The 25,173-nt window shown below is 34.6% G+C and overlaps 1 protein-coding gene across 4 annotated transcripts; it reads left to right on the top strand.

The window, feature by feature from the left end:
- The first annotated feature begins 1,242 nt into the window (after positions 1-1,242).
- Positions 1,243-24,724, top strand: LOC135632849 (regulator of telomere elongation helicase 1 homolog). Of its 4 annotated transcripts, none has more exons than XM_065141680.1 (26): positions 1,243-1,483; positions 1,748-2,007; positions 2,612-2,751; positions 5,239-5,320; positions 5,455-5,605; positions 5,804-5,966; positions 7,918-8,094; positions 8,283-8,407; positions 8,540-8,573; positions 8,768-8,909; positions 8,993-9,147; positions 9,234-9,325; positions 9,411-9,518; positions 9,624-9,692; positions 14,237-14,323; positions 15,289-15,348; positions 15,560-15,675; positions 16,949-17,006; positions 17,079-17,181; positions 17,804-17,877; positions 17,975-18,342; positions 18,444-18,597; positions 20,419-20,564; positions 22,785-22,862; positions 24,107-24,353; positions 24,489-24,724. In XM_065141680.1, exons 1-25 carry the CDS (start codon positions 1,382-1,384, stop codon positions 24,108-24,110), a joined length of 3,048 nt encoding a protein of 1,015 aa, XP_064997752.1. In that variant the 5' UTR covers positions 1,243-1,381; the 3' UTR covers positions 24,111-24,353; positions 24,489-24,724. The 4 variants fall into 4 exon arrangements, with proteins under 4 accessions (XP_064997752.1, XP_064997753.1, XP_064997751.1 ...); XM_065141681.1 differs by having other exon boundaries at positions 8,528-8,573; positions 17,822-17,877; XM_065141679.1 differs by having other exon boundaries at positions 8,528-8,573.
- The last annotated feature ends 449 nt before the right edge of the window (positions 24,725-25,173 follow it).

The raw sequence follows: 25,173 nt of genomic DNA, 5'->3' as shown, positions 1-25,173 counted from the left end.
TAGTTTTAAGTTAAAATTATAAAAATGTTACATGTGATACACACGCCAAATATTTTGGTCACGGGGCTCCCCCAACATTAAGAGTTAAGAAAGACATAAAACACAGTAAAAAAAGCTTGTTATTCATAATTTTTTAAATATTAATGAATCCTTTACTATTTGTAACTAGTTTAAAAAATAATATATAAATGTTTTATTATTTACAAGCTCCATATTACTAATTATATATATATTTCTTCCCCAACCTTTTATTTCTTCATCGCCTTCAATATCTCTCTTTGTTAATATTATTGTCATTGACTCGAAGGACGTCGATACCAGTATGATCACTCCCTCAATACTCATCATAGGTGTAATAGGAGGTGATGCTATCCATTCGACCTCATAGTGCTAGTGCCATCCAAGGAGGAACAAGAGGAGAAAGAAAAAAGACAAGGAGAAAAAGAGAAAAAAATAAAAAAAAGAAGGAAAATGGAAAATAGTACGAAGAGGGAGGTATCTACATTGATTTACAAAAAAGGGTAATTTAGAATATATAAAAAATAAAAAATATATAAATAATATAGTTATTGTAGTAGATTATGAATAGGAAAATAAGTTTAATATTTAGAGCTTATTCTTACTATTTACAACTACCTTATTATTAATATTTAAAAAAATAAAAAAAAATAAAAAAAAATAAAAAATATTATTCACAATCATTCTAATTTTGCTTTTATTATTATTATTTTTCATTCCCCATAGCTCGTGTTTATGCATCTTATTATCACTGACTTTCTTTATTACTCGTGCGAGACAGTTTGTAAAACCCCAAAATATGATATATCATGAGTTAATATAACTGATTAAAAACTAATATCTTTTATATTATTATATAATATATATAATCATAAAAATGTTAGATTATTATAATAAATATCAAAATTATTTATCATCTCATAATCTTCGATTAGTCTAATTTTATAATTTTTTTTTTTTATCATTTTATGTCACAACCGACGATTAAGAGGGGAAGGAGAGAAAAAAGATGGCGGGTAACAAATAAAAATATATTATTAAAATTAAATTATAAATTGAGAGTATATATATCTATTTATAAATAAATAACTTAAGGAATATTGAGAATTACAAATAGCAAAGTAAAATACCCCGGTCTATTTCCCAGAACACCCCGTGCGACGGAACCAAATTACGTAAAAAATCCCTGTTTGGCGGGAATGTGTCATATGCCATTTGTGCGGACTCCTGCCGCCTCATGCTAGGGTTTCCAGGCGATCCATAACGGCCTCCGTTTGTTCTATATAGGGTAGCCAAGTGAATCCGATCACTTGACCTCGAGACTTCGTTTCTGAGGAACGCTGGAGGTTCCCTGTCGGCCGAGATGCCCACGTACAAGATCAGGGGGGTCGATGTGGACTTTCCCTTCGACGCTTACGATTGCCAGATTGTTTACATGGAGAAGGTCATCCGATCTTTGCAGGAGGTGATGCCTCTATCTGATCCGATTCGCCCTATCAAAAAATTTCTCATGTTTTCGCAAGTAGTTCGATTTTATCATTCATTACGATCAAACCAGCACCCCTTTTTGACGGAGCTATGCTGGTTCAAGAACTATCTAATGTTTAGATGCAAGGACGACGCCTTTTATACCGCTTTGATCTGATCTCTTATCGTTTTCTTCGTTTTTTAAAGAATAGGATACTTCTTATGTATGTGATTTCTTTATCTGTTCCATGAATGGAGGCAGGGATGCAATGCTTTGTTGGAAAGCCCTACAGGAACTGGAAAAACATTATGCCTTTTGTGTGCTACACTGGCTTGGAGGAAGACTTTTGGTGATTTTCTGACTAGTGCAAATGAAGAAAGGAGCAACTTCTCTTTGAGTCACTCCTCTGGTAGTCAATCAGCGGAGAATGGGCAAACTAATTACCCTGCCATCATATATACTTCAAGGACTCACAGCCAGCTTAAGCAAGTAATACGAGAACTTAAAACAAGCAATTACAGGTAAAGGCACCATTGTTGCTTCCTTAAAAATGTTAGAAATACTTTATGATAACTCTCTACATCAAAACATGCATGTTAACAGCAAATGTTAAACAAATAATGGAATGCAATTTGAGAACACATACTGGCTCAGGCTGACTTGAGCCAGTCTGGGTTCATAATTGTGGCAATATAGAAGTAGGAGATAAAAAAAATGAAAGGAGGAGGCTTAGTCTTTTTGAGCTGTGTGACCTTGATGACACTTGAGAAATTAATGACAGCAAGAGGAATGTTGAAGAGGAGATATCAAGCCAATCCATAGCACAAATTTGTATGATTTTTGGGATTACCATAGTTAAACTTAGCCAATATATTACTTTAGTATAAAATTTAGCCAGCATTCTTAATATTGTTTGTGTTAATATTATTTAATATCATTAAGTAATTCATGCTTGTAATGTCCAACAACTTTGCATGTAAAAGTTTTCAACAGAATATATTGAACATTTAACACGTGAAGAGATGCTAACTTTTAAAGTCATGCAAACATCACATATTTTGGTTATGGTAATTTGTTTTCTCTTAAATTGAGCATATTTAACTCTATCATCACTCAAGCTTTCAGGCCAAAGATGGCAGTTTTAGGGTCTCGTGAACAGATGTGCATCCATGATGAGGTGCGTTTGCTACGAGGTAGAGCGCAAAACAATGCTTGCCATTATCTTTGCAAAAAGCGGTTATGCCCCCATCAACCTGGCGTTTCTGGTGCGTGTTATACAATACTTCTATGCTACTCATTGTAAGTTTTTCTTGTTCAATGTCTGTGTTTAAGATCAATTTAGAAAAGACCAGCCTAGTGCACAGGACTTTCACCAATATGGGGTCTAAGGAGGATTAGTTTAAGCACTGTACACCTATACTACTACAAGCAAAGTTGTTGTTTCCATTACTTGAATTGTGGTCACCCAAGCCTTATATATATATATATATATATATAACATTTTCATGGCCAAGGCTTGCCATCTATTCGATGCTTATTTTTAACATTTTACTATTGAAGCTTCTGGATGCTTCTAATTGCTTAATTTGGTCCTTATAGTATCCGCTCCTTATAGGATCCACTCTAACACTTTTATTGAAATCTAGTATATTTATTATTGACTACAACAAAAACTAGCTTTATTGAGAACATAGTTTATAATATCTATTTATCTTAAGAAGTTCTCCATTTTTTAGATTGTGTTCTGCTAACTGGATCTACTGTATGTAAGGTTGATGCTAGCATCTGTTAAGAATTTTTAGTTTGTTACAGCTTCTTAGATGGGATTTTGATAGATGAAAAGCCAACAACAACAATAAGAAGCTGCAATTTTCCAACTATTTGGGGTTGACCACAGATTTTTTGCTGCCATTGAGCTCTATGTAAATAAAAAATCCACATAATATATATTCCTCCTCTATTCCATGACTAGTGGTTTTTGCATCAAAAGAATCAACATCTCTATTTACTTCTTGCCAATCATTTTAAGATTCATTGATTTTGCTTCTCAACGTGCCTTTTATTTTATGGCATCCACTATTTGCTAATTCTATGTTTTAAAGTCAACATCATATGTGGTTTTGTTTGTAGTATTTAGGTGTGGTTTTGTTTGTAGTATTTAGGTGTAGTTTTGGACATTGAAGAAGCAATATAACAAAAAAAATATGCAATAGACAAGGAAGTGGTCATGAATTTGCTAGAGAATATAGAGTGTATATGGTTGCACTCACAAAAAGAGTTAAGACTTAAGAGTCATTCCAAACTGAATAAAACAAAATAAAATTTTCTAAGACTCGAACGTGGTGAATCAAAGTCATATTGCAGGTGCTGGGAACATGAGTGGAAAACAATAAACTGCACTATTGAATCAGTGATATTGGTCGACTATGATGCACAGACACTACTAAGAGTCTCAAACAGAAAGTTGTTATCTGGTATTATCTATTACTGAAAAATAGTGTTATATCTTCTACCAATCATCAATGGAATTATGCTGCAAGCAGTTTGATTGGTTATTTGAAGTGAATGATGGTCAAGCGAGGGCTAAGGGTTTCACTATTAGCTGGTTCTTTGAGATGTAAGTACGAATCTGCTGGCAACCTAATATAGTAGGAAACATTTTGGAATGTAATTGTTTGGCATCCAAAAAAATTTATGTGGATTAGATAATAAAGACTAAAAGATTCTCACTTCTTTTTGTTTTTTGCTTATGAACCAAATGAAGATGATTGTTTGTTTCCGGTTATTCTTATCTTGATAAGTCTTAATATTTACTTACCAAAAAAAGGAGATAAGTCTTAATATTTCACTATTCGGATATATCTGGAAATCAGTTGTGTAAATAATATGGTTACTTCTTATGGTAGTTGGGATGTTTATAAACAAAGGTAAGGCCCACCTGTGATGCTTTAAGGCCTGAAGGTATTAACTGGTGGTTAATATGTAAGATAACTGATTGGTGAAAAATGAAAATAAAAAAAAGGAATCAAGATGAAGATAACAGAAATAAATAAGATGAGATAGAATATATGAAAACTATGATGTTTAGGGACTTCTTTCCTGTCTTGCATGTATTCAATATATATATATATATATATATATATATATATATATATATATATATATATATATATATATATTTCTGTTGTGTAAAACCTTTCCTGCTTGAGTTTTCTTATTCACCTGTTGTGAAATACATCCGGTATAAAAAGTTGAAAGCTCCAATTAATTCAGAAAACTCACATTTTAGTAAGTAGGAGATTTATGATTGTAGTAGACTAGTAGTAAAGTTTAGGGTATGTCTGCTAATAAATAGCAGACAAAATAACACCTATCAAATGGTGCCACCTAATTGATGATTGGGCTAAGTAGGGCTTCAGCATTTACTTATGCCCCATGAACTTGTTTGCTAAAGAATGAATGGGTTTCTGAGATTTAATTGAATTGGGACAATCTTACTCTGATTTTTACATTCTTTTATTACCTTCAGTACTTTTAGAACTTCCAAAATCCAAAGGACTGATTTTAGAAACCTTTTTATAGTTTGTTATGAAAATTTATCAATTGCATTTAGTACTTTGTTAAGTGGTTAAATAAGAGGAGAGCTATTTGTGAACAATATACCTAATTTTGTGAACAGTAAAGTAGTACTATTTGCAAATAAAATTTCTGTCTTCATTGATTGACATAAATGTATGTTTAATACATTGTAGAGTACATGAAGAAACATCATGAACTTGGAAATGAGCCTTTTGACATCGAAGACTTGGTTAATACTGGGAGAACCATGGGGCTGTAGGTTTTTCACTATGTCTCTCCCTTTGTACATGAAAATTTTAATTAATTGTTATTTTAAAGAAAAACTGCTGCAATATGATGATGATATGAATATTTTATTTTGTGGTATGAAATTGCATTTTCTCTTGCAGATGCCCATATTACATATCTAGAGAGCTTCACAAGGTTGTTGATATTCTGTTTGCCCCTTACAACTATCTTATTGATCCTGGAAACCGGCGATCTTTATCAGGCATTCAGTGGAACAATGCAGTTCTTATATTTGATGAAGCACATAACCTGGTAGTGAAACAAGAGACTATCTTATGGTCCTTTATGTAGATTGTCTTTTGTTTGAACCGCATTGGGACCATGTCTTTGATCCTAAGTTGGAAGTATTAGCATCTTGGATTTGGGAAAGGCACTTCTTGCTTTTTAGATTGCATGTGCAATATAAAATTGTATTATTTAGTATGGTTCTTTTTCTGACTTGATACACAGGAGAGTATATGTGCTGATGCAGCTTCATTCGACTTGCCTTCTGGTTACCTCACTGCTTGCATTTCTGAAGCAAAACAATGTGTTGACTTGTGTATTAAAAGGAGGGTAATTGAAAAATCAGCTGATAAAGAGTTTGACCCAGAAAATTATGCTATTCTCAGAGGTAGATTCTGTTTATGTAACTCATTGTGCTGAAATGTCCTATTAATGGGTTAAATTTCTAAGATTGAGCTGCATATACCTTAATGCTTTTACAATAATCTCCGAACTTGCTTCCTTGTTAGTCAAAAGATATATGGTGAATAACATAGTTGCTCAAAGTACCCTTGTACTCTGAACTAGAAAAATATTCTCAACTGGAATTCTCTTGTCTGGTTGAAGTATCCAAATGTGTTATTCAGTGCCAGTTGCATGCTGGTTCCTTTGGAGTTTGGACATCAAGCTGCATGCAAAAAAGTACCTGCATAAGCTTCTATGGTGCATGGTCTTGTGAATTTCCTTGCAATGTCCAGGCCTTGCAGCATGAGCTTGAAAGGCAATCCATGTGTCTTTTTATCATTTAATTTTACTAAGATTTGCTTAATCAGGCTGTTGCCTTTAGCATTATCTTCCAATTTGTTTTCTTGGTGTTGATTATTTTCGTTTTTTCAGTTTACTTTTCACTCCTGCATGATTTCTTTTCCAGTCAACAAACTATTTTTTTTTGTCTCATTTTCTTTAACATGCTAGAGGCTTTTTACAATCATTTGTGACCTATTTAGCTATTGATCAAGAGGAGTAATCTTGTTGGTCACATCTACCCATGTGGTGACTGGATTTTAATGAACTCATTGTATCAACTAAAATGGGAAAAACCTGTATTATGATCTGTAATATTAAGTTTTTGAATTTTAGATAACTTTATGAGGTAAAGATCTTAGATATATTTGCTCACCGTAAGAAGATACCAAGAACTATAGTGCCAGTTTCTATTGGTTCGTCCAAGCACCAGCAATGGATCATATGACTTGGTATTGCTTGGTATATTGCTTTTTTAGTATTTTTTTCCCGATACCAATATGTACAGGTTGTCATACTGTTCAGTTTCTTGGCATACTGACTCAACATGTTACTGGAACCAATATTGAGCTGATATTTTAAAACTTTGTACCAAGTTTTGATGTCTTAAATTGGTTTATTACTAAAAAAGCCGAGTGTTGGGTTGCTTATGCTTAAACAAACTTCCAAAGTTACTCTTGGACTTGTCTCGGTTTGTGGAATAGAAACTAAGGAACATACTCTTTTCTCTTATGCCAGCTGACAAAGATCAGCAGCAACCATTGTTGTGTAACTTGTGTTATTCTTAGGCTCCAATAATGCAATTTCTTAAACAGCAGTTGCCTCCCTGTGTGCCCAGCCTTATAGTGACTACTTTTGTACATACAGAACCATAACATATTTAGGATGGTTTTCTGCATATAACCCCCTACATATGTCTTTCTTGCAAGTGATTCACTTTGCAAACATGCCTTTGATAATGTCACTATAATGGGAGATGAGTTGTGATGCTCTGTTGGAGTTGGTGATGCAGGTTAGCAACATTGGTGGTGAGGAAGGTTTGAAACTTTTGAATAGTGGTTGGTGTTGATCAAGTGTTCAAACATATTTGCTTGTGTGCAAATAACTTTAGAAAAATATCAGTATTGATGGTCATTCATGATAAAGGGTTTGTGATTTCTTGGGACACCCACACTGTTATCTTACTTAAACTTGGTACTTATTGTTTGTCTATTATATCAGCTTGTTTTTCATTTGAAAAATGTTTGTGAATTGGATAATTTGGCTGCACTTTTGGCTTTCTGTTCTATGACCAATTACTTCACCAGAACATTATCAGACTTTAAGGTATATAAGATGATGCCCAGTGTTTTAATGATCCCTCAGTACTTTAAGCACTGGTGGTTATTTGGTTTTCGGATTAATTCAATACTGGGGTCTCCTTATGATTTCTCTTTTACGCCTGGAGTACCTAGAATTTATAACGAAGGGCAGAAATTAAACTAGCTGCTGCAAAGCCTTCGCTGTAAGTAACTTTCATATGCATTTGTTCATTATTAAAAACTACTTTTGTGCAGCTCTTCTACTGAAGCTTGAAACACGTATTGCTGAGGTGGCTATTGAGTCCAGAGAATTGGGTTTCACTCGACCTGGAGACTACATTTATGAGTTTCTCTCTGATCTGAACATCACATATGAGACAGCAAATATGCTTATTGATACGATTGACAATGCTGCTCTGCTTCTTGAGGAGGGTATTACATCTCCTTGGAAATTTTATTTTTCTTTCCATGATGTAACACAATTTAATTTTGTCATATGATGCGGTTCTTATGCTTTATACATATAAAGTTTTTATCTTCTTGTCTTCTTCAAAGTTATTTAGGGACATCTGATTAATTTTAACAGATTGATTTCTTCTCTTATTTATCCTTAATAACAGGGAATACGTCTGGGGCCGGAACAGGAATCAAAATGAAGGGGGCAGTCTGCAGGTTAGAGAGCATCAGGAATATGCTTAATATTATCTTCCGAGATGGTGGGAAGGATCATGCAAAATTTTATCGTGTAAGTTGGGCTACCTACGTATATATGTGTGTGTATGTGCAATATGTGTATACTTTTGATTGTTCTTTCTAAAAGTTACATCAATTTGTTTACTGATCACAAGGACATTGTTCTTTTAAGTTTCATGTGCAGGAATCTCAACTAAGCATTACAGATTCTCTAAAAGGTATCCTTTCCATGGAACTTGCATTAGGAGTGAATAATTTGAGAGCATTGCTTCCATAGATTTCAAATAGTATAACTTTCGTTTAATTTAGAAATATCATTCCTATATTTTGTAGTGTGGGACTGTGTGAATATTATAATGCTGAGAGGTTCTTTCACAGTTGACTATTAATGTCTTATTTATAATATATTCAGGAAAGGTGTCAAGAACACTTAGTTGGTGGTGTTTTAACCCAGGGCTTGCCATGCAACAGTTTGAAAGGTTGGGTGTATGCTCTATCATACTGACATCTGGCACTTTGTCTCCTCTAGACTCGTTTGCCTTGGAGCTGAACTTGTATGTAATTTGTCAATACCTTTGTTTAGGCAAAATTTTATTTGCTATCAGTAATGTTTATTTATTTCTTGCTTCAACATCAGAGAATTTCCAGTCAGGTTGGAGAATCCCCATGTTATAACTCCTAATCAAGTGTGGGTTGGAGTTGTGCCAAGTGGTCCATCTAGTCAACCATTTAATTCTTCATACAAAAATCGTGATTCTCTACAATATAAGCAAGAACTTGGTAATTCTATAGGTAGGTTATTAAAAAACATCCTGTAATTTGATGTGTAATTTGTGCTAGTTCTAACTTAGAGAAGTTTTTCCTTGTCTTAACTGCAGTTAATTTTGCTCGCATAGTGCCGGATGGCTTACTTGTATTCTTCCCTTCATATTATATGATGGATCAGTGCATTGAATGCTGGAAAGATATGGTATGAGAGCAATCTTTTACTGACAGATCGTTAATGATTATCAACAAGGTGTTTTAATTTTTAGCAGAACATCAATCTCTTTCAGGGTCATGCAAGCTCAAGTGATTTCAGCACAATCTGGGAAAGAATTTGCAAATACAAACAACCTATTATAGAGCCCAAACAATCATCACTTTTTCCACGTGCAATTGAGGTATATTCAGCATTCTTTCTATATCTTGTTGGTATTTGAATCCATCACTACAGGATTGTATATATATGTACATGTGCTAATATATGCTAGCTCCTGTTCTTTCAGGACTTTGAGTCAAAAATACGTGATAATACCACTTCGGGGGCCATATTTTTTGCAGTTTGTCGTGGCAAAGTATGTTTCAGTTTGTCTCATTTGGCATCATTATCATAAGTTTCAGTTCACTTTAGACTTTCTGCATTCCTTGTCTTGAATTTATGTAAGATTCTTTGCCAGTGGTCATAAATAATTAAGACTAGGGAGTTCCTTTTGGAGCAGGAGCATAAATAATAGGACAATTATTTGAAATTTTTATAGATGAATATAAAATTGCCACTGTCATTAAATGCATTGCTTGAGAATACTTTGTTTAAGGCGGATTAGAATTTTCTGTATAATTGGATGAAGTTCGAAGTTATCACTTCTGTAGAAAGTCCAAGTCCTTTCTGCTATGTTGCTGGTCTTCATTTGATCTACTTTTGTGTATTTATTTAACACAAAAAATTGCAGCTATACCCCACATCAGTCTGAGATACATGGATGATACCATACTTTTGGAAATCATATATCATGATTTTTTGTTTATTGACAACAACTGTTGTCTAAACTTTAAATTGATGAAGATGAATATTTATGTTATACAATTGAACTTTATATGGACAATATTTTGATTACAGTAAATATCAATAGATCTATGTTTGGAGCTCCAAGTCCTACGAAGATTCTGTATCTTGACTCTTGACAGTTAATTAAAGTATTAAACACCCCCCCCCCCCCCTCCCCCCCCCCTCCCCCCCCTTTCCTCTCGTTTCTTTAGTTGCACAAAGAACAATTAAAAATAAGGTATGCAATTTTGTATATTGGAACCATATTGGTTAGGGTTTGGACTGGTATAGTACTGGGTCATTTCGTATGTTGTTGTGTACCAAGTTTTAGAGAAATCCTAAAATGGTTTAAAAAATATAAAATAAGAATTTGCCCGATACAGAGCATGTACCACCTTGCATTGGGCGGTAATAGTCTTGTAGTGTCTATATCTGTGACTTGTCAAACTAGTAAATACGGCTCGTACCATACCGGATGGTATTACAAACATTTCTAAAAATTAAACCAATGTAAGAAATGGAAATACAATATGCTTAGGACCAAGGTATGCAGTTTCGAATAATACCGCCCGTACCGGGCGGTACGTATCGGTCCATCAGCTAACCGGTACACAGATCGCCTGTTACCAGACGGACGGTGTATATATATATATATATATATATATATATATATATATATATAAGGCGACGTCGTGTTGCCTTGGCGACATGGCCGAAAAAGGCCATGTCGCATTGCCTTTATAAAAATATTTTTTATATAAAAAATCTTATATATATATATAATATATATCAAGGTTTGAAATATCGTACCGTACGGTCCGTACCGACGTTTCGACATTCACTCGGTACGATACGATACAGTATATCGAGCGGTAAACCATTCGGTGCATCGCTCGGTATATATATATATATATATATTTTAAAGGTGATGCAACGTGGCCTTTTTCGATGACGTCGTCGAGGCGATGCGATGCGACGTCGCCTTTAATATATATATATATATATATATATATATTGAGGGTTCAAGAAACGGACACAATGCACAATATGAGTGCTTCAGTTACATATGTTAAAGAGTAGACGAGGAAATTTCTTTTATGTTGTGTGAATATCAGTATGGCTTCAAGTGAGGCTGGCTCGTGCTGGAGTTTTTTTTTATCTTTTTGATATTGATTTAGATTAAAGAAAATATATATCAACATATGTTATGAATATCAGTTTCGAATAATATCGCCCGTACCGGGCGGTACGTATCGGTCCATCAACTACTTGGTACATGGACCGCCCGTTACCGGACGGTGTATATATATATATATATATATATAAAGGTTTGAAATATTATACTGTATCGGTGTTTCGACATTCACTCTGTACGGTACGATACAGTATATCGAGCGGTATACCGTTCGGTATATATATGTATATATATATATATATATATATATATATATATATATATATATATATATATATATATATATATAAGATTTTTTATATATGAAATATTTTTATAAAAGGCGACACGACGTGGCCTTTTTCGACAACGTCGCATTTAATATATATATATATATATGTATATATATATGTATACATTTATATGTATATGTATATATATATGTATACATTTATATGTATGTATATATGCATATATATATATGTATGTATATGTATACATGTATATGTATATATGTATATATATATATATATATACCGAGCAGTATATCGCTCGGTATACTGTATCGTACCATACCGAGCAAACATCAAAACGTCGGTACGGTACGATATTTCAAACCTTGCTTAGGACAATATGTATTGAGGGCTCAAGAAATGGACACGGTGCACAATATGAGTGCTTTAGTTGCATATGTTAAAGAGTAGACGAGGAAATTTCATTTATGTTGTGTGAATATCAGTATGGCTTCAACTGAGGCTGGCTCGTGCTGGAGTTTTTTGATCTTTTTGATTCTGATTTAGATTATAGAAAATATATATCAACATATGTTATGAATTCTCTCATTGTCAGTTTAATGTGATTAATTTGCAAAGGAACAATCATACAAGTCTAACATAACTTGTACCCCAAGGATACAACATGATGCACAACAACATCTTTATTCGGTAATTCCATGTTGATACAGCTGTGTGAACATTCACCCCTCTATATCAAGTTAAATACCTAAACCAGGACAAGCAAACAATAGACGACAAAGACATATGAAATTCCAATTTATATTAGTAAATGATGTCTAACTAGCAGTGAGGATGCCTTATCTTTTAGTGACCTTTCTTTGACGAAATTGAAGTTGCTCCATATGCATTATGCAGAATGGTCTTGAAGTTGTTGGTGATATGGTATCCATCTTATGAGCTATTTTGGCATCTATCATGACTCATAGGACAATCAGGATTGGCAGTGTATTGTCACGACCGGTCGTTGCGCACCCGCAATATCTTCGTCAACGAACCGTTCACTGCTTTTGTGTGCTTGTACAGATGCTTGGCAACACATTTTGCTTTGGTTTTGTGTGTTTTTGCTTGAAAACTGTGAGAAACAACATATCGTAACACTGTAGAGTGATCGCTCACCATGACATGCAAAACTACCCTAAAATGGCTCCGTTTTCGCGTGCCACAATTTGTTTTCTACCGGCTGCGGTGCGGTGCAAAAAGTTAGCCATCTCAGCACCTTGGAACCCCCCAGGTTACACCTAGCTGGATAGGGGTTTGAGATAGTGTTGGGCGTTGATTGGATTTCACAAGTTCGCATGCTAAGCTTATGGAAACTTGCCATCGTGCCCGACACTCGGTGAGCAATTGTTTACATACTTGCGATTGTTCGTTTGCTTTCTAAAGTCCTTGTTTTCTCCTTTCTCTCTTGTACACCGTGTTTGATGAATTTCTTGTAAAGCTGTCCTCTTCGCGAGACGTCAGGACTTGTTCGTTGCTTGCTTTCAAACTAATCGATTTATTTTTTTATAGGTCCTACGGGACCTAAGCGAGATTGCAACTAGGTTGACCCTTTGCGGATGAATAACACAAGGGTGCCTCGTGACTTAGGGAATCCTAGCTAAATCCGTGAAATTGGTGCAAGGGTGCTTCACGGCTTAGGCAATCCCAGCTAAGTTCGTGACATTGACGCAAGGGTGCCTCACGACTTAGACAATTTCAACTAAGTCCGTGACATTACCGCAAGGGTGCCTTATGACTTAGGCAATTCCAGCTAATTCAGTGACAGTATGTTGTGAAATTTATACCGGCAGGTTAGATAAATAAAACAAAGGTCTCGAGAGAAACAAGCGCAGGATATTTGTGTTATAATTTTGATTGTAGGATTAAAATATCATTTGGGAAAGGCTGGTGGCTGCAATTCCATAAGGAATATTGGGACTAATGTTGCAAGGGTTGGGGAGAATAGGCTGGGGCTTAACAGGTAGAACAGGTGTGCTGTATGGTTGCTAAATCACAGTGGTCTTGCAGATTTGATCTGAAATATGAGTGGGTGGCCAGTCTTTGTGAGATTGGTTACCTCAAGAATCTACTAAAAGGATTAGTGCAATTAAATGTTGTAAAGATAAGACATGCTCTATGTTGGTTCAGTTAATGCTGGGTCAAACACAGGGAACAAATGAAATAAAAAAGAAGAAAAGAAGAAGATATGTTTCAAATAGAGAAAATGGATATGGTAAGGTTCATCTTGAGGAAGCCTACTGTTCCTATACCCTTAAATCTTAATATATGTGAAAAATGTATAATTACATTCACTTTGCAGAAGGTATATAAGTGCAGTTATATCTTGCCAAGATTATTTATGGTTAAAATTGTCGACAGATTAATCTTGGCATGTTAAACATTTATAATCTTAAATCTTTTCAGATTAATGTTGGCTATGCTCAACATTTATTTCCATGTCATGATATATTGCTGATAAACGAAGATGCTGCTATAGATACTCATGTTGAGCTTAAAGTTCTTTATCACATTGTATCTTGGCATTACGGTTCATTGGTTTTTTTCTTTTTGTGTCAATGCCCTTCAGCACTTAACCTGATTTTCTTTTTTTCTTTGTATGTCTAGGTTAGTGAAGGTCTTGATTTTGCTGACCGGGCTGGGAGAGCTGTGGTAGTTACTGGCCTGCCTTTTTCTACAAAGACTGATCCCAAGGTTTGGTTTTCAAATGAAAGATTTAGAATTGAGTTATGTACTTATATGATGTTTATAAAGTTATTTTAGTGATCAAGAACAAGATAGCAGCACTATATGCAAGCAAAGTCTTGCTCATGTTGAAGATGAATTGCAATATACCTATAGAATTGTACAACAGTACAAGTGATCTTTTGGTTGCTGCTCTCCAGATCATTTGGATGAACTACCAAGAAAAAAGTTCATTAATAATATTTTACATTTTAAGATTTTTTTCCTGTATGATTTACTAGAAAAGATCTTCAATTCTCTTCTTTCATTTTGTAGGTCAGTGACAAGAACTTCTAAAGAAATATAGGTTGGAATTTTAGTTTTTGCTGTTGTTGCATGACATTTCAGTCCTCTTCATTGAAGGAAATGTCCCCTGGAATCTTTTCTTGCTTTATGACTTGAGATTTATCCTTTTTTGTCATGATACTGTAGACATTTACCTTTGTCCAACTTATAATATATGCCAAGAATGTATACATGCTTTATAATTAAGAACAAAGCATTAGGTTTTTTTAATCTCCCTTTCTTTTTGTTGCTTTTAGAACAAGAAATAGACAAAATGTTTATAGCTGTTATCAACATACATTTTGGTGGTCACAACTAGAGGGTGAGTTTGATTTTCATGAAAAGATCACATTGAATTTCACAGGCCTTGTCCTCGTGACCTTTGAGTATAATGATAATATATTGACATCACAACCAAGAGAATAAGAATCATTAGTGTAGATGGTAAAGTTTTTTGTGCACCAAGTAATGTATCAACAAAATACTTGAATATTTTATTGCTGCCAATTTGTAATTGGCATTAAGATGCCTACGTAATGATCCTTGCACTTGTCAAGCTGGTCAATTCAGCTGTCTTTTCTCTGGCTTCATCGATAGGTTAGAACTAATATTTTTTCTTTTGATTTTTCTACTATGAATTTTTATTGTAGGTTCGTCTCAAGCGTGATTACTTGGATCACTATGCTACATCGCAAAAGAAACAATCTAAGGTAAAAGGAAAGTTAGAGTTAATTAAAATACTAAATCAAATATCCTGATTTCAGCAAGGTTTAGTTATATGTTTTCAAGCTTACGAAGTTCATCTGTATTGTTAGATATACATATCTATTTTTATTGATAGATAAATTTTTAGTTCCATAAGGGATCTAGATTAGTGTTTATTACCTTCAATACTTTAGACTTTTTATGTTATCATTACAGGTTCTCACTGGCGAGGAGTGGTATGTCCAGCAAGCTGCAAGGGCTGTGAATCAGGCTGTTGGCCGTGTCATTAGACATTGCCATGATTATGGAGCAATTGTTTTCTGCGATGAAAGGTATTTATAATCAAAATTTTCTGGAAGTTTGGTGATCCCCAATTTATACACTAAGCTAGTGGTGACCATGGACCAATTCTGGTTGAGGGCAGTCTTAAATTCCACATGAATAGAGCTTGTTGGCTGTTCATGTCCATCTCCAGATCACCCAGGACATTCTGTCTCTCATATTGACCAAGATTAACCTGCAAAATATATAAGAACTAGGGTTGCCCCATCCAAGCTCAGTATGAGGAACATAAGATTTGCATAGACTGTGCGAGCAATTCAAAAACTTGTGACTTTTATCTATTTATCCAAAATTATAATGACTTTATAGTCTAAACTCTAAAGTTAAAGCAGAGAGAGAGAGAGAGAGAGAGAGAGAGAGAGAGAGAGAGAGAGAGAGAGAGAATGTCTTACTTCACAAGGTCTGTAGCAGTAGCACAAGCCATAGGCTTAGCCAACATCACTATTTCACTGCATTAATATATCTCACTGTAGAATACTTTTATATTCTTTGACCTGTGCTATTGTTTAAAATCATTTATCCATGTCTTGCTGAGAAATTGAATAGGTGTAATTTTTCTATTCTAGCCCTGCTCAGCCAACTAAAAATAATGTACATGCTTTCCATTCCTGTACCAAGCTCGTGCGGACGGATGGGACTTGAACAACTATAGACCAAGTGACTTGTTGATTGATGGAACATAAAACTATAATTCTTTCTTAGACCATTCCGATTTTGTATATATGTGCAGGAAAACATTTGTTTCTTGAGTGTCTTGCAGTATACTGATTTTTGGATGGTTATCCTTAGATCTGTCTGAAAGATTGTTATCCAGATATTTTATTGGGTTTGTTTGTCTTGTCATACATATTTTGACTGTTCTGGACCATGTAATGCTCTTTTAGGGGTTTTGTTGTTTCATTTGTGGCTAACAGATGCATTTCATGTTCTAATTTATTAGGTTAGGAATTAGGATTGCACTTAAGACAATCAGGATTGCAAATAGTTCGTGCTGGGTCTGGAAATATTGCAAACTGATCCTTGGAGACCTTTGTTAAAGAGTTGATTTTTCGGTTTTGGGCTCCACTGAATGAGTTTTAATTGTTTCTTGGAATTGGATTTTCTTGTGTTCTTTTCTTGATGGAAAATTCATGCCTACCTCTGGGTTTTCCTTTGTTTTAATCCTCTTTTACATAGCAAGCAGGTTTAGAGTTTCTAGCATATGCTCTTCCTAGTTTAGTTTTCCATATTTTGATATGTCAAAGTACTATTCCTTTTGTCTAGGTTTTCTCAACAAAATTGGCAGTGTCAAATGTCATACTGGCTCCGTCCTCATATCAAGGTTCTATGGCAGATTCTTGTTTTGCCTTTTTTATTTATGCAGTTCCTTACTGGTTCTCATGTTGTTTTGCAGTGCTATCCCAAGTTTGGGGATGTAGTTTTCACATTGACTAGATTCTTTCGAGACAAAGACTTTTGCGACTTGAAACCAAAACTAGCTAAAAGCTGCACTAAGGGTATCACTCAACTGAATCCTTATTTAGCCATCAATTATTTATTTCTCTTAATTCATACATAGTTGAGGCCTTCTGTCTTTTGTTGTGGTGGCTGTATCAAGTTGTCTTGGTGTATTATTGTTGATTTGTGCCCCTAAGTAAATAATTGCATATCAGACCTTTGATGTTTTTGTGATTCTTACTCCAGCTTTAGTTTTTCGATGGATTTTATTTGTCTTATGACTCTTATCTACTTATGCTACCGATTTGCTTGCTTCTGCATGTTTGACTTGGAGTAGCAATACGCTTTGGTTAAGCTCCATGACATTGGTCCATTTTGGGTACAAACTGCAAATGAGATATTTTACCTTTTGTCCTTGCTTTGACCTCATGCTACCGATTTGCTTGCTTCTGCATGTTTGACTTGGAGTAGCAATACGCTTTGGTTAAGCTCCATGACATTGGTCCATTTTGGGTACAAACTGCAAATGAGATATTTTACCTTTTGTCCTTGCTTTGACCTCATGGGTTCTTGTTGTACTGGCGTTGGCTTGATTATTTATACTAAATGTTTTCTTAATTTTAAGTAAATCTTCAGTATTGAAACTTTCATTTACTCGCACCTTACTCATGTTGAGAAAAGAGCAAATGTTCGTGGCAGAGAAATCTTTGATGCCTCTGGAGAAGACCTTATCATTGAAGTCTATCACCTCCTTGGTACAACTTGTCTTTTCTACTTTCAATAAGTTTTTAATATTGACTGACCTGCACATTTTTTAATTTACTAATAATCACCTATTCTCTCTTTTGCCAGGCGCCTAATACTGAACATTGCTCCAGAAAGTCACTGTCATCTGTGCTCTCAACTAACACAAGTAGTGGTTTTGATCATTTGGGGCAAATAGTTCCCGCCAACCGCTCATCGGTTTCTAATGAACTTGGGTTCTGCTCGACCTTGCAACGTTCAGTAAATCACTTCTGCCATAAGAAGAGATTACCATTCAAGGAAGGAATATCTAAAAATATTCAGTATCAGGATACTGTAGTGGTTCATTTGGCAAACGATACATCATCGAGTGAACAAGCATGTGAGGTTGCATTTGCAGCTACTTCTGCAAAAAGGCCTAAAACATTAGAACCGGTTGATAATGTTGAATGTCAAAAAGATACAGATTCAAAGTGGTTGGTTACTTGGTTATTTGTTTGGTACATTAATTGAGATCTCCAATAAATATTAACCTTGGGATGCATTGTATACAATTGTTACAACTTTCTCCATGTAGGCCTGCAGATTTTGGGAGTTCTACCAGTGTTAGGATGACGCAACATGTTCACGTTGTGAAAGAAACTTTTCAGCAACCAACATCACATAAGGAGAAGCATAATACCTCTATACCTTGTACTGATAAAACTAGTGGTTCTGCTTTTCTAATGCAGGTTACTTTCGTGCTTATTTTATTATTAGTACTATTGTTTAATTGACCATTTTTGGATAATGACTAGTCAATTTTGATTTTTAATATGGTAAATTTGATGGTATAGTGCCCTGCTTGTTTTGGTTGGCATTTGATGGCTATCAGATCTTGTCACATGGAAGAATTGAGATTTGATATGAACCATCAGCTGCCTATTAGAATTGATTGCTAATTAATGCAACTTGATTACACAGAAAGTCAACAGGCACTAAAAATTCCTTATCTTTATAGTTTATTTTCTTATAAATCTCTGTCATAGGCTACAAGCATGCAGATATTACACAACTGGTATGCACCAAGTTAGTTCCTTTGTGACTTACATAGTAACTCACTAGAAAAATATTATCAACTAGTTTCTAGTAAAATGCACTTGGCCAATTATGGTGTAAGGTTTACCATTGAGTTTAAAAATTATCTGATAACAACAATCCTCTGTGTATCTTTATTATGTTAAATGATGGCTATCTTCACTCTTGCCTTCATATTTTTCTACATTCATCCATTTGTCTGTTATTTTTCTTGAGTTATAAGTGCTTGTGCATTGGAATCTAAAACCTCATTCTTCTATTGCTGAATCATTTTATTTACTTAACTGCTCAGAGACATATCCCATATGTGTCATGTCTAACATGCTTTTGACACTTCATATTTACATATTAGTTATCGTTGTCCAACCTTACTTTGGCTTTTTCCTACCTTGATTCAATCCTTTTCTCTGACTAAAGATTTGAAAAGCTTCCTTAATACATATTCTTCTTATCTGTTAGTGTTAGTGGGCAAAACCCTTAAACATGAGACATATGATAGTTCCACCAAGGATGGATCAAAAGCTTCATACTAATGCAAGGAAAATTTCCATGTTGAAAAGCTTCATCTTAATGCAAGGATACTCCCATCACTTACTTGAATCAACACTATCGATGGTTAAGTATGGAGTTGTCAGTGAATCAATGGTTTAATTTGAGGCTTATGAGTTCATTAGTGGAAAGTGGTACAAAGTTTCGCCTTTTGACCTTTTTGAACTGGCAATAGGAACAAGAAGCAGATAGATGGTTTTTTCTGGATATTTAAGCTTTCAAATTTACTATACAATATTACTGAATGGCATAGGTATCTGAATTAAGTTCTAGCCATGGATATCCAGATATCTAAGAGTAGATGAATTTATCATGTAGATTTTAGGGATTGATATACAAAAAGTTGCTTTAACACTGTGATATTAAATGTAAAAAAAATTGCTTGTAATGGCCCTATGGAAAACTTAAAACTGAAAAATCTAAGAAAGCATTGGTACTGATTAAACATGTGGTGCTGTTTTTATTTTTTACTGTGTTGTCTCATTTATTTAACTTTTTCACCTTTTGATCTGTCCAAGTTGTAATTGGAAACTGGGTCATCTGGTGGCAATATATAGAGACATCAAATTATAGTTGAGTTGCGTAGATCCTGAAAATTGAAATGGTGTTTTCTATAATCTGTGGTCATTTCCACATGCTTGATGACATTCCTTTGCTGAAGATTTTGATGCAGTTTTCTTTTCATTGAAATGTTTTTGTGTTTCCAATGCATATAATTGCATTATGAATTAGTACCGGAAGTTCCATACCTTCTTCAGTTTTTATTGTTTATGAAGTGGAAATGAGCAACTTGTTTTGGTGGTTGAATCTACAGCAAGTTTTTCTTAGTAGAACTAATTGGTTCCACAACACTAATTATTCTCTTTATAGGGACTACAGTGGTGTTGCCTTAGTTTGTATGCTTATTCTGTTGATATTTTTCACAGGTTCAAGAAAAGCTTACTGTTGCAGAATATAAGGAGTTTGTGGGCTTCATGAAGGCATTAAAATCCAAAACAATGAAAATTACACCTTTGCTGGAGTCCATTGCAAAGTTATTTTCAAGTCCTGGGAGATTTTCTCTTCTCGAGAGGTAACTCCATTTAAGTTGTCTTAAAAGAATTTCATCTAAAACTACTTGGCCTTTTTTTATGTTAATGGAAAGCATAGTTTTTGATAACTTATGGAATTTTGGTTCTTGTAAAGATATTTTGACATGGGCATCAATGCTATACTCTTCACAATCTAAAATGTTCCATGTTCATCAACATAATTTAAACCTCTTCCCGTTAATGCCATTCTTAAAATTAAGACTCTGTAAAGGGTTTTAGGATAATTTACAACTGATTTTGAACCTGATGTCAACCCTGTAAAATATAGCACAAGTCTATGTAGTAGAGGAACTCACTTAAAAATTAAAAGACTGGTTGAAGGGCAGAAGGTTAATCTTATTGGTTGCAGTTAATAATATGTGTCGAGTTCTGTAAATTCTTTCCATGCCTAGGATGTCTTGAAGAAGCTGTAAGTTACAAGTCTTTCCATGGTGCGTACTTTTATTTCGAAGGTGCCTATGATATCTAATATGATCTCAATGCAAGATTGATATGCCCTTTTCCAAGTGTGGCATGTCCAATACTTTATCATGTTGTCCTGGTTCATTTAGCTCACGTGCCAGGTTGTGTGAAAGGTTGATTAGCAAGAAAACCTTGGCCATGATGTCCCATTTGGTCTGCAAAAGACTGGCATGATAGATGTGAAGTATGGGTGTGCATATGCATACATCAAGCATCTTGTCGGTACAGTTAGCATTTGTCATTCATCATTGTCAGTGTTCTGTTTTTGTGATGCATATTTTATTAAATTGAAACATCTAATTTTGGCTTTATGGCACAAATGCCTGGTGAAACTGGATGTTTTGTTTCTCTGGTGAAATTCTTCCATGGCTAACTGTGCTGTCACACTAAAGTGGCAGAGTACCTCCTTTTTCAAATTAATGAAAGGAGTCTGGTGCAGGAATAATCAATCCCGAGACCATTCCTAACCATCAAAATCTCCTTGTCTCATCCATGTGTGTTGCATAAGCTGAATGTTAGCATATAAGACATTCAATCGCTTGACATGGAGTTGCACAACTCTTAATAATATATTTATTGTACTTAAATCTGTGCATCTGTGATCACTTATTTAGGTTTCTACTAGCAAAAAACATATCAGCTATTGCACACATCTAAGTTTACTTTTTTAATGTATTTTAGTTCATGTAATCGTCAAAAGGAAAATGGCTGGAAATGAGTTGCTAATGAATCAAGTACGGTTTTTTTGGACTTATGCCTGTTGTTCTTCACACTTTTGTTAGTCCAAGAAGTGATGCATATATATAGATGCTGATTTTTATATTAGCAACTTAGTTGGGACCTTGTGTCTTGTTATGCACCCATTCTGTACTATTCACACTTAGAGCTGCCTTTATTTGTTTTCCTGAGGCTTGTCATGGTAGTTATGCTCTATAGATCCTTTGGTTTTGTGCCTTTGAGATGGATGCTGTTTATTGTAATGAATTTGAGGTTCTTTATGTCAATTTGAGCTTTCTCAATTTTTTATTGGTGCTCTATAATTGATCCAACCTACATTGAAGGTAAACACTTGGATAATGAGTATTTCATCCATGTCTTTTGTCTTCCATTGTTATTTTCTATTTTAACACAACTTATCATTGCAAGATATATCTTTCTTGGACTTTCTTAATATCATTTTTGATGATTTTTATTCATCCTAGACGATCTTCATTTATCTTATTCTCTACTTCCGAACTAACATAAAGGAATCATTTCTCTTTCTGTTGCATATTTTAGAAAGTAAATTGATAAAAGGAAAGAAAACAAATTCTTCTGCATTTGTCATTTGCAAATTGGTCCTGAGAACTCTGCTTGTAGCTCATAGTAGAATTTTAGGTAGTAGTTCTAGGCATTATGACATTGGTCTCTCATTGTATGTGCACCTGTTTCTTTCCCTGTCTCTGTGGTTTGTAGTAGCGTTGTTTTTCAATAGAAGCAATGATTTAATTATTAGTCCCGCTGCTTCTGTATCAAGCAGCACATGTGTTACTGATAATTATTCTGTATTGGCAACCATATGTTTCAGGCATTTGGGTTTGTTCCTTTGCCTATATTATCAATCATAGTACTTGTCATGGTCCATTTGTTTGTTTTACTGACTAACTATTCCTGTTTGTTCAACTTCTCTCCATACCTTTTTTCTAAGAAGATGCTAACACAAGTGCGCGACCATTTGCTTTCTCATTCACTCCCAACAGGTTCAAGGATTTTGTTCCTGCAAAATATCATCCCATTTATGAGCAGCTTCTTAGAGTTCATGGCACGAACAATGATGTGTAAGAAAATGCTACTTGTTTTGCTGCTGATTTAAGTTTAAAATTTCTTTCATCAAATTCTTTCATATTTGATTGTTGACACTTGACAAAGCCTGTGGCTCTACTCAGTCCCTCGCTTGTCATGAGTTTAGGCTGTAACAGGATCTGTAGCTTCAGCAATATGTCAAGATTGATCAAACAAATTTAGTGTGGTGAAATATTATTTTTGATCCTTGACAGATGATAGAAGGGTTCTTTGACATAATAAAAGAGAGATTAATTGTGCTTTCTTCTTTTATGCATTTGTCTATTATTGAAGCTTCTTGAAGGTTGACAAGAACAGGGAAGTATTTCTTTTTTCAAAAAGAGATGTTATGGTGAGATATTATGATTGTGTTTTTTACTAGTCAACATCGATATGTATTAGATTGGGGTTTGCGAGCATTTTGGTTATCTATGTTTCCTTTTTTATTACATGGAAAGTTTATGATCTCTGGGAGTATTAGTTGCAACAATTAAACAAGTGTAACAATGCCCTCAGGCAAACTTGTCCTTTGTATCTTTTCTTGTTAGTAACTTCACCTGTTTCATAAATATTCCAGGTACATTGCTTAAAAATCTGTAATTGAAACAATTACTCTAATATGTATAATAAAAAATGATTTGAGTGGTCATTAAGCAAGTAAAATTAGTACTGAAGATTTTTTCTGCAAATAAGGATGATGATGATGTTTAATATGAGAAAAAACCCTAATTAACAATTTACCATAAAATTTTAGGTCTTCAGCAATACTTCATTTTTACTGTAGGGTTTGAATCTTTGGCTTTCAGGTGTTATATTATGTATTGCACATGAACATAGTTTTGATTGATTAGGAGTTCTGAGTGTAGATTGATTAGTTCTGGTTTGAGTTTGTAGCCTCTTAATTGTTTGAACTATTTTGAGAGTTTTTATAAACGTTGCGTGTTCCTTGTACCTATAAATAAAGCATACCAAGGAAAATCTATGAGGTGCTAATTTAGGATTTTTGGAAGGTTCATTTTTGTATGCGTTCTCTTTATCCTTTTTTCTGTAAAATGAATTCAAGATCATGCTTTGTTAAAAGTTTGGCTAGATTCTAACTAGAAAGATAATGGACACAATTTTAGAATAGACTGGGTGATAGTTGGAGCATCTATGCTTGTTTCTTTGTTTTTAATTATCCTCTTTTACAAAATATTTTATTGCCTCAATGATTATGCATCAGTGTTCCATTCTTCTGCAGATGAATTGAATCCAGTGCTTTAATACAAACAAGCTTCTGGAACTATCCACATATCCGCATTATTGTACACGTGCAACTTCAAATTGTGTATTCTATCCTAGTTAAGCACCCTTGCTGAATCATTATGGCTAGATGCAGAATATTTATTGTCTCAAAGCTTTTATTGATGAATCAAGTGTCTCTTTATTATGCCATCGGTGCTCATTCAAGAATGAAACATGAGCCAAATATTAGCATCTGGTGAGAGGTAAGACAGTAATGTTAGTTGCTAATTTTACTTTGTTAAGACAACTTTGGTTGCTGATTTATGTTATTATACTGGATCATGTATTTGACAGTTTCAGACTGGACCATCTTGATTTTATTTTTTTCCATTTCATAGGTTCACGTTTCGTCGGGGATCTTTTGCAGCTAATATTATGTGCCACGAGGAAGTCGGTGGGGCTTGAGTTATTGACAAACCTGATCCTTCTATTCCTCGAATGTGCCACGAGGAAGTCCGTGGGGCTTGAGGAAGTCCGTGTTTATTTTCTTTAAACATTTTGACCCCGGGAGGAGTCACTCTTTGTTGTACAGCGGATGAGCAGCATAATTAAATCTAGCTGATGATGGGCTTTACTATTCTGTAAGCTAGACAATTGGTCTATCTGCCTGTTCTGTTCAAACGTGAGAAGGCAGTTTGGGTTAGACGAGACAACGGTTGACTAGGCCTAAAGTAGAGGATATTGATAAGCTGTGTGTGAGAGTTGCAATGCCACTTCATATGAGTGCAAATCTAGAGACACCCGTGGCTCTTGGTGATAATTCCAAGCCTATATCGGTTCTGCAGATTGTTCTTAGAGATCCGGAAGTGGTGTATGGGTTTCTTCATTGGAAAACTTTGTTACTCGCATCATTACCCCTGTTTTTCAAAACATTCTCAATTAGCACCCTCTTTTCAAAAAAATTTCATGGAAGTATTTTTTTGTTTTTTTAAATGATGATATCATCTCTCTTGAGACCACACGCGAGGGCCTCTGGTCGCCTTCGCCCTTTGCTGCCTCCATCACCTTGACGGAGGGGGTTGC

Source organism: Musa acuminata, chromosome BXJ3-3 (genome assembly GCF_036884655.1).
Source record: "Musa acuminata AAA Group cultivar baxijiao chromosome BXJ3-3, Cavendish_Baxijiao_AAA, whole genome shotgun sequence".
Lineage (NCBI taxonomy): Eukaryota > Viridiplantae > Streptophyta > Magnoliopsida > Zingiberales > Musaceae > Musa > Musa acuminata.
The sequence above is the reverse complement of the archived record's forward strand: the minus strand, read 5'-3'. Positions and strand labels throughout refer to the sequence as shown.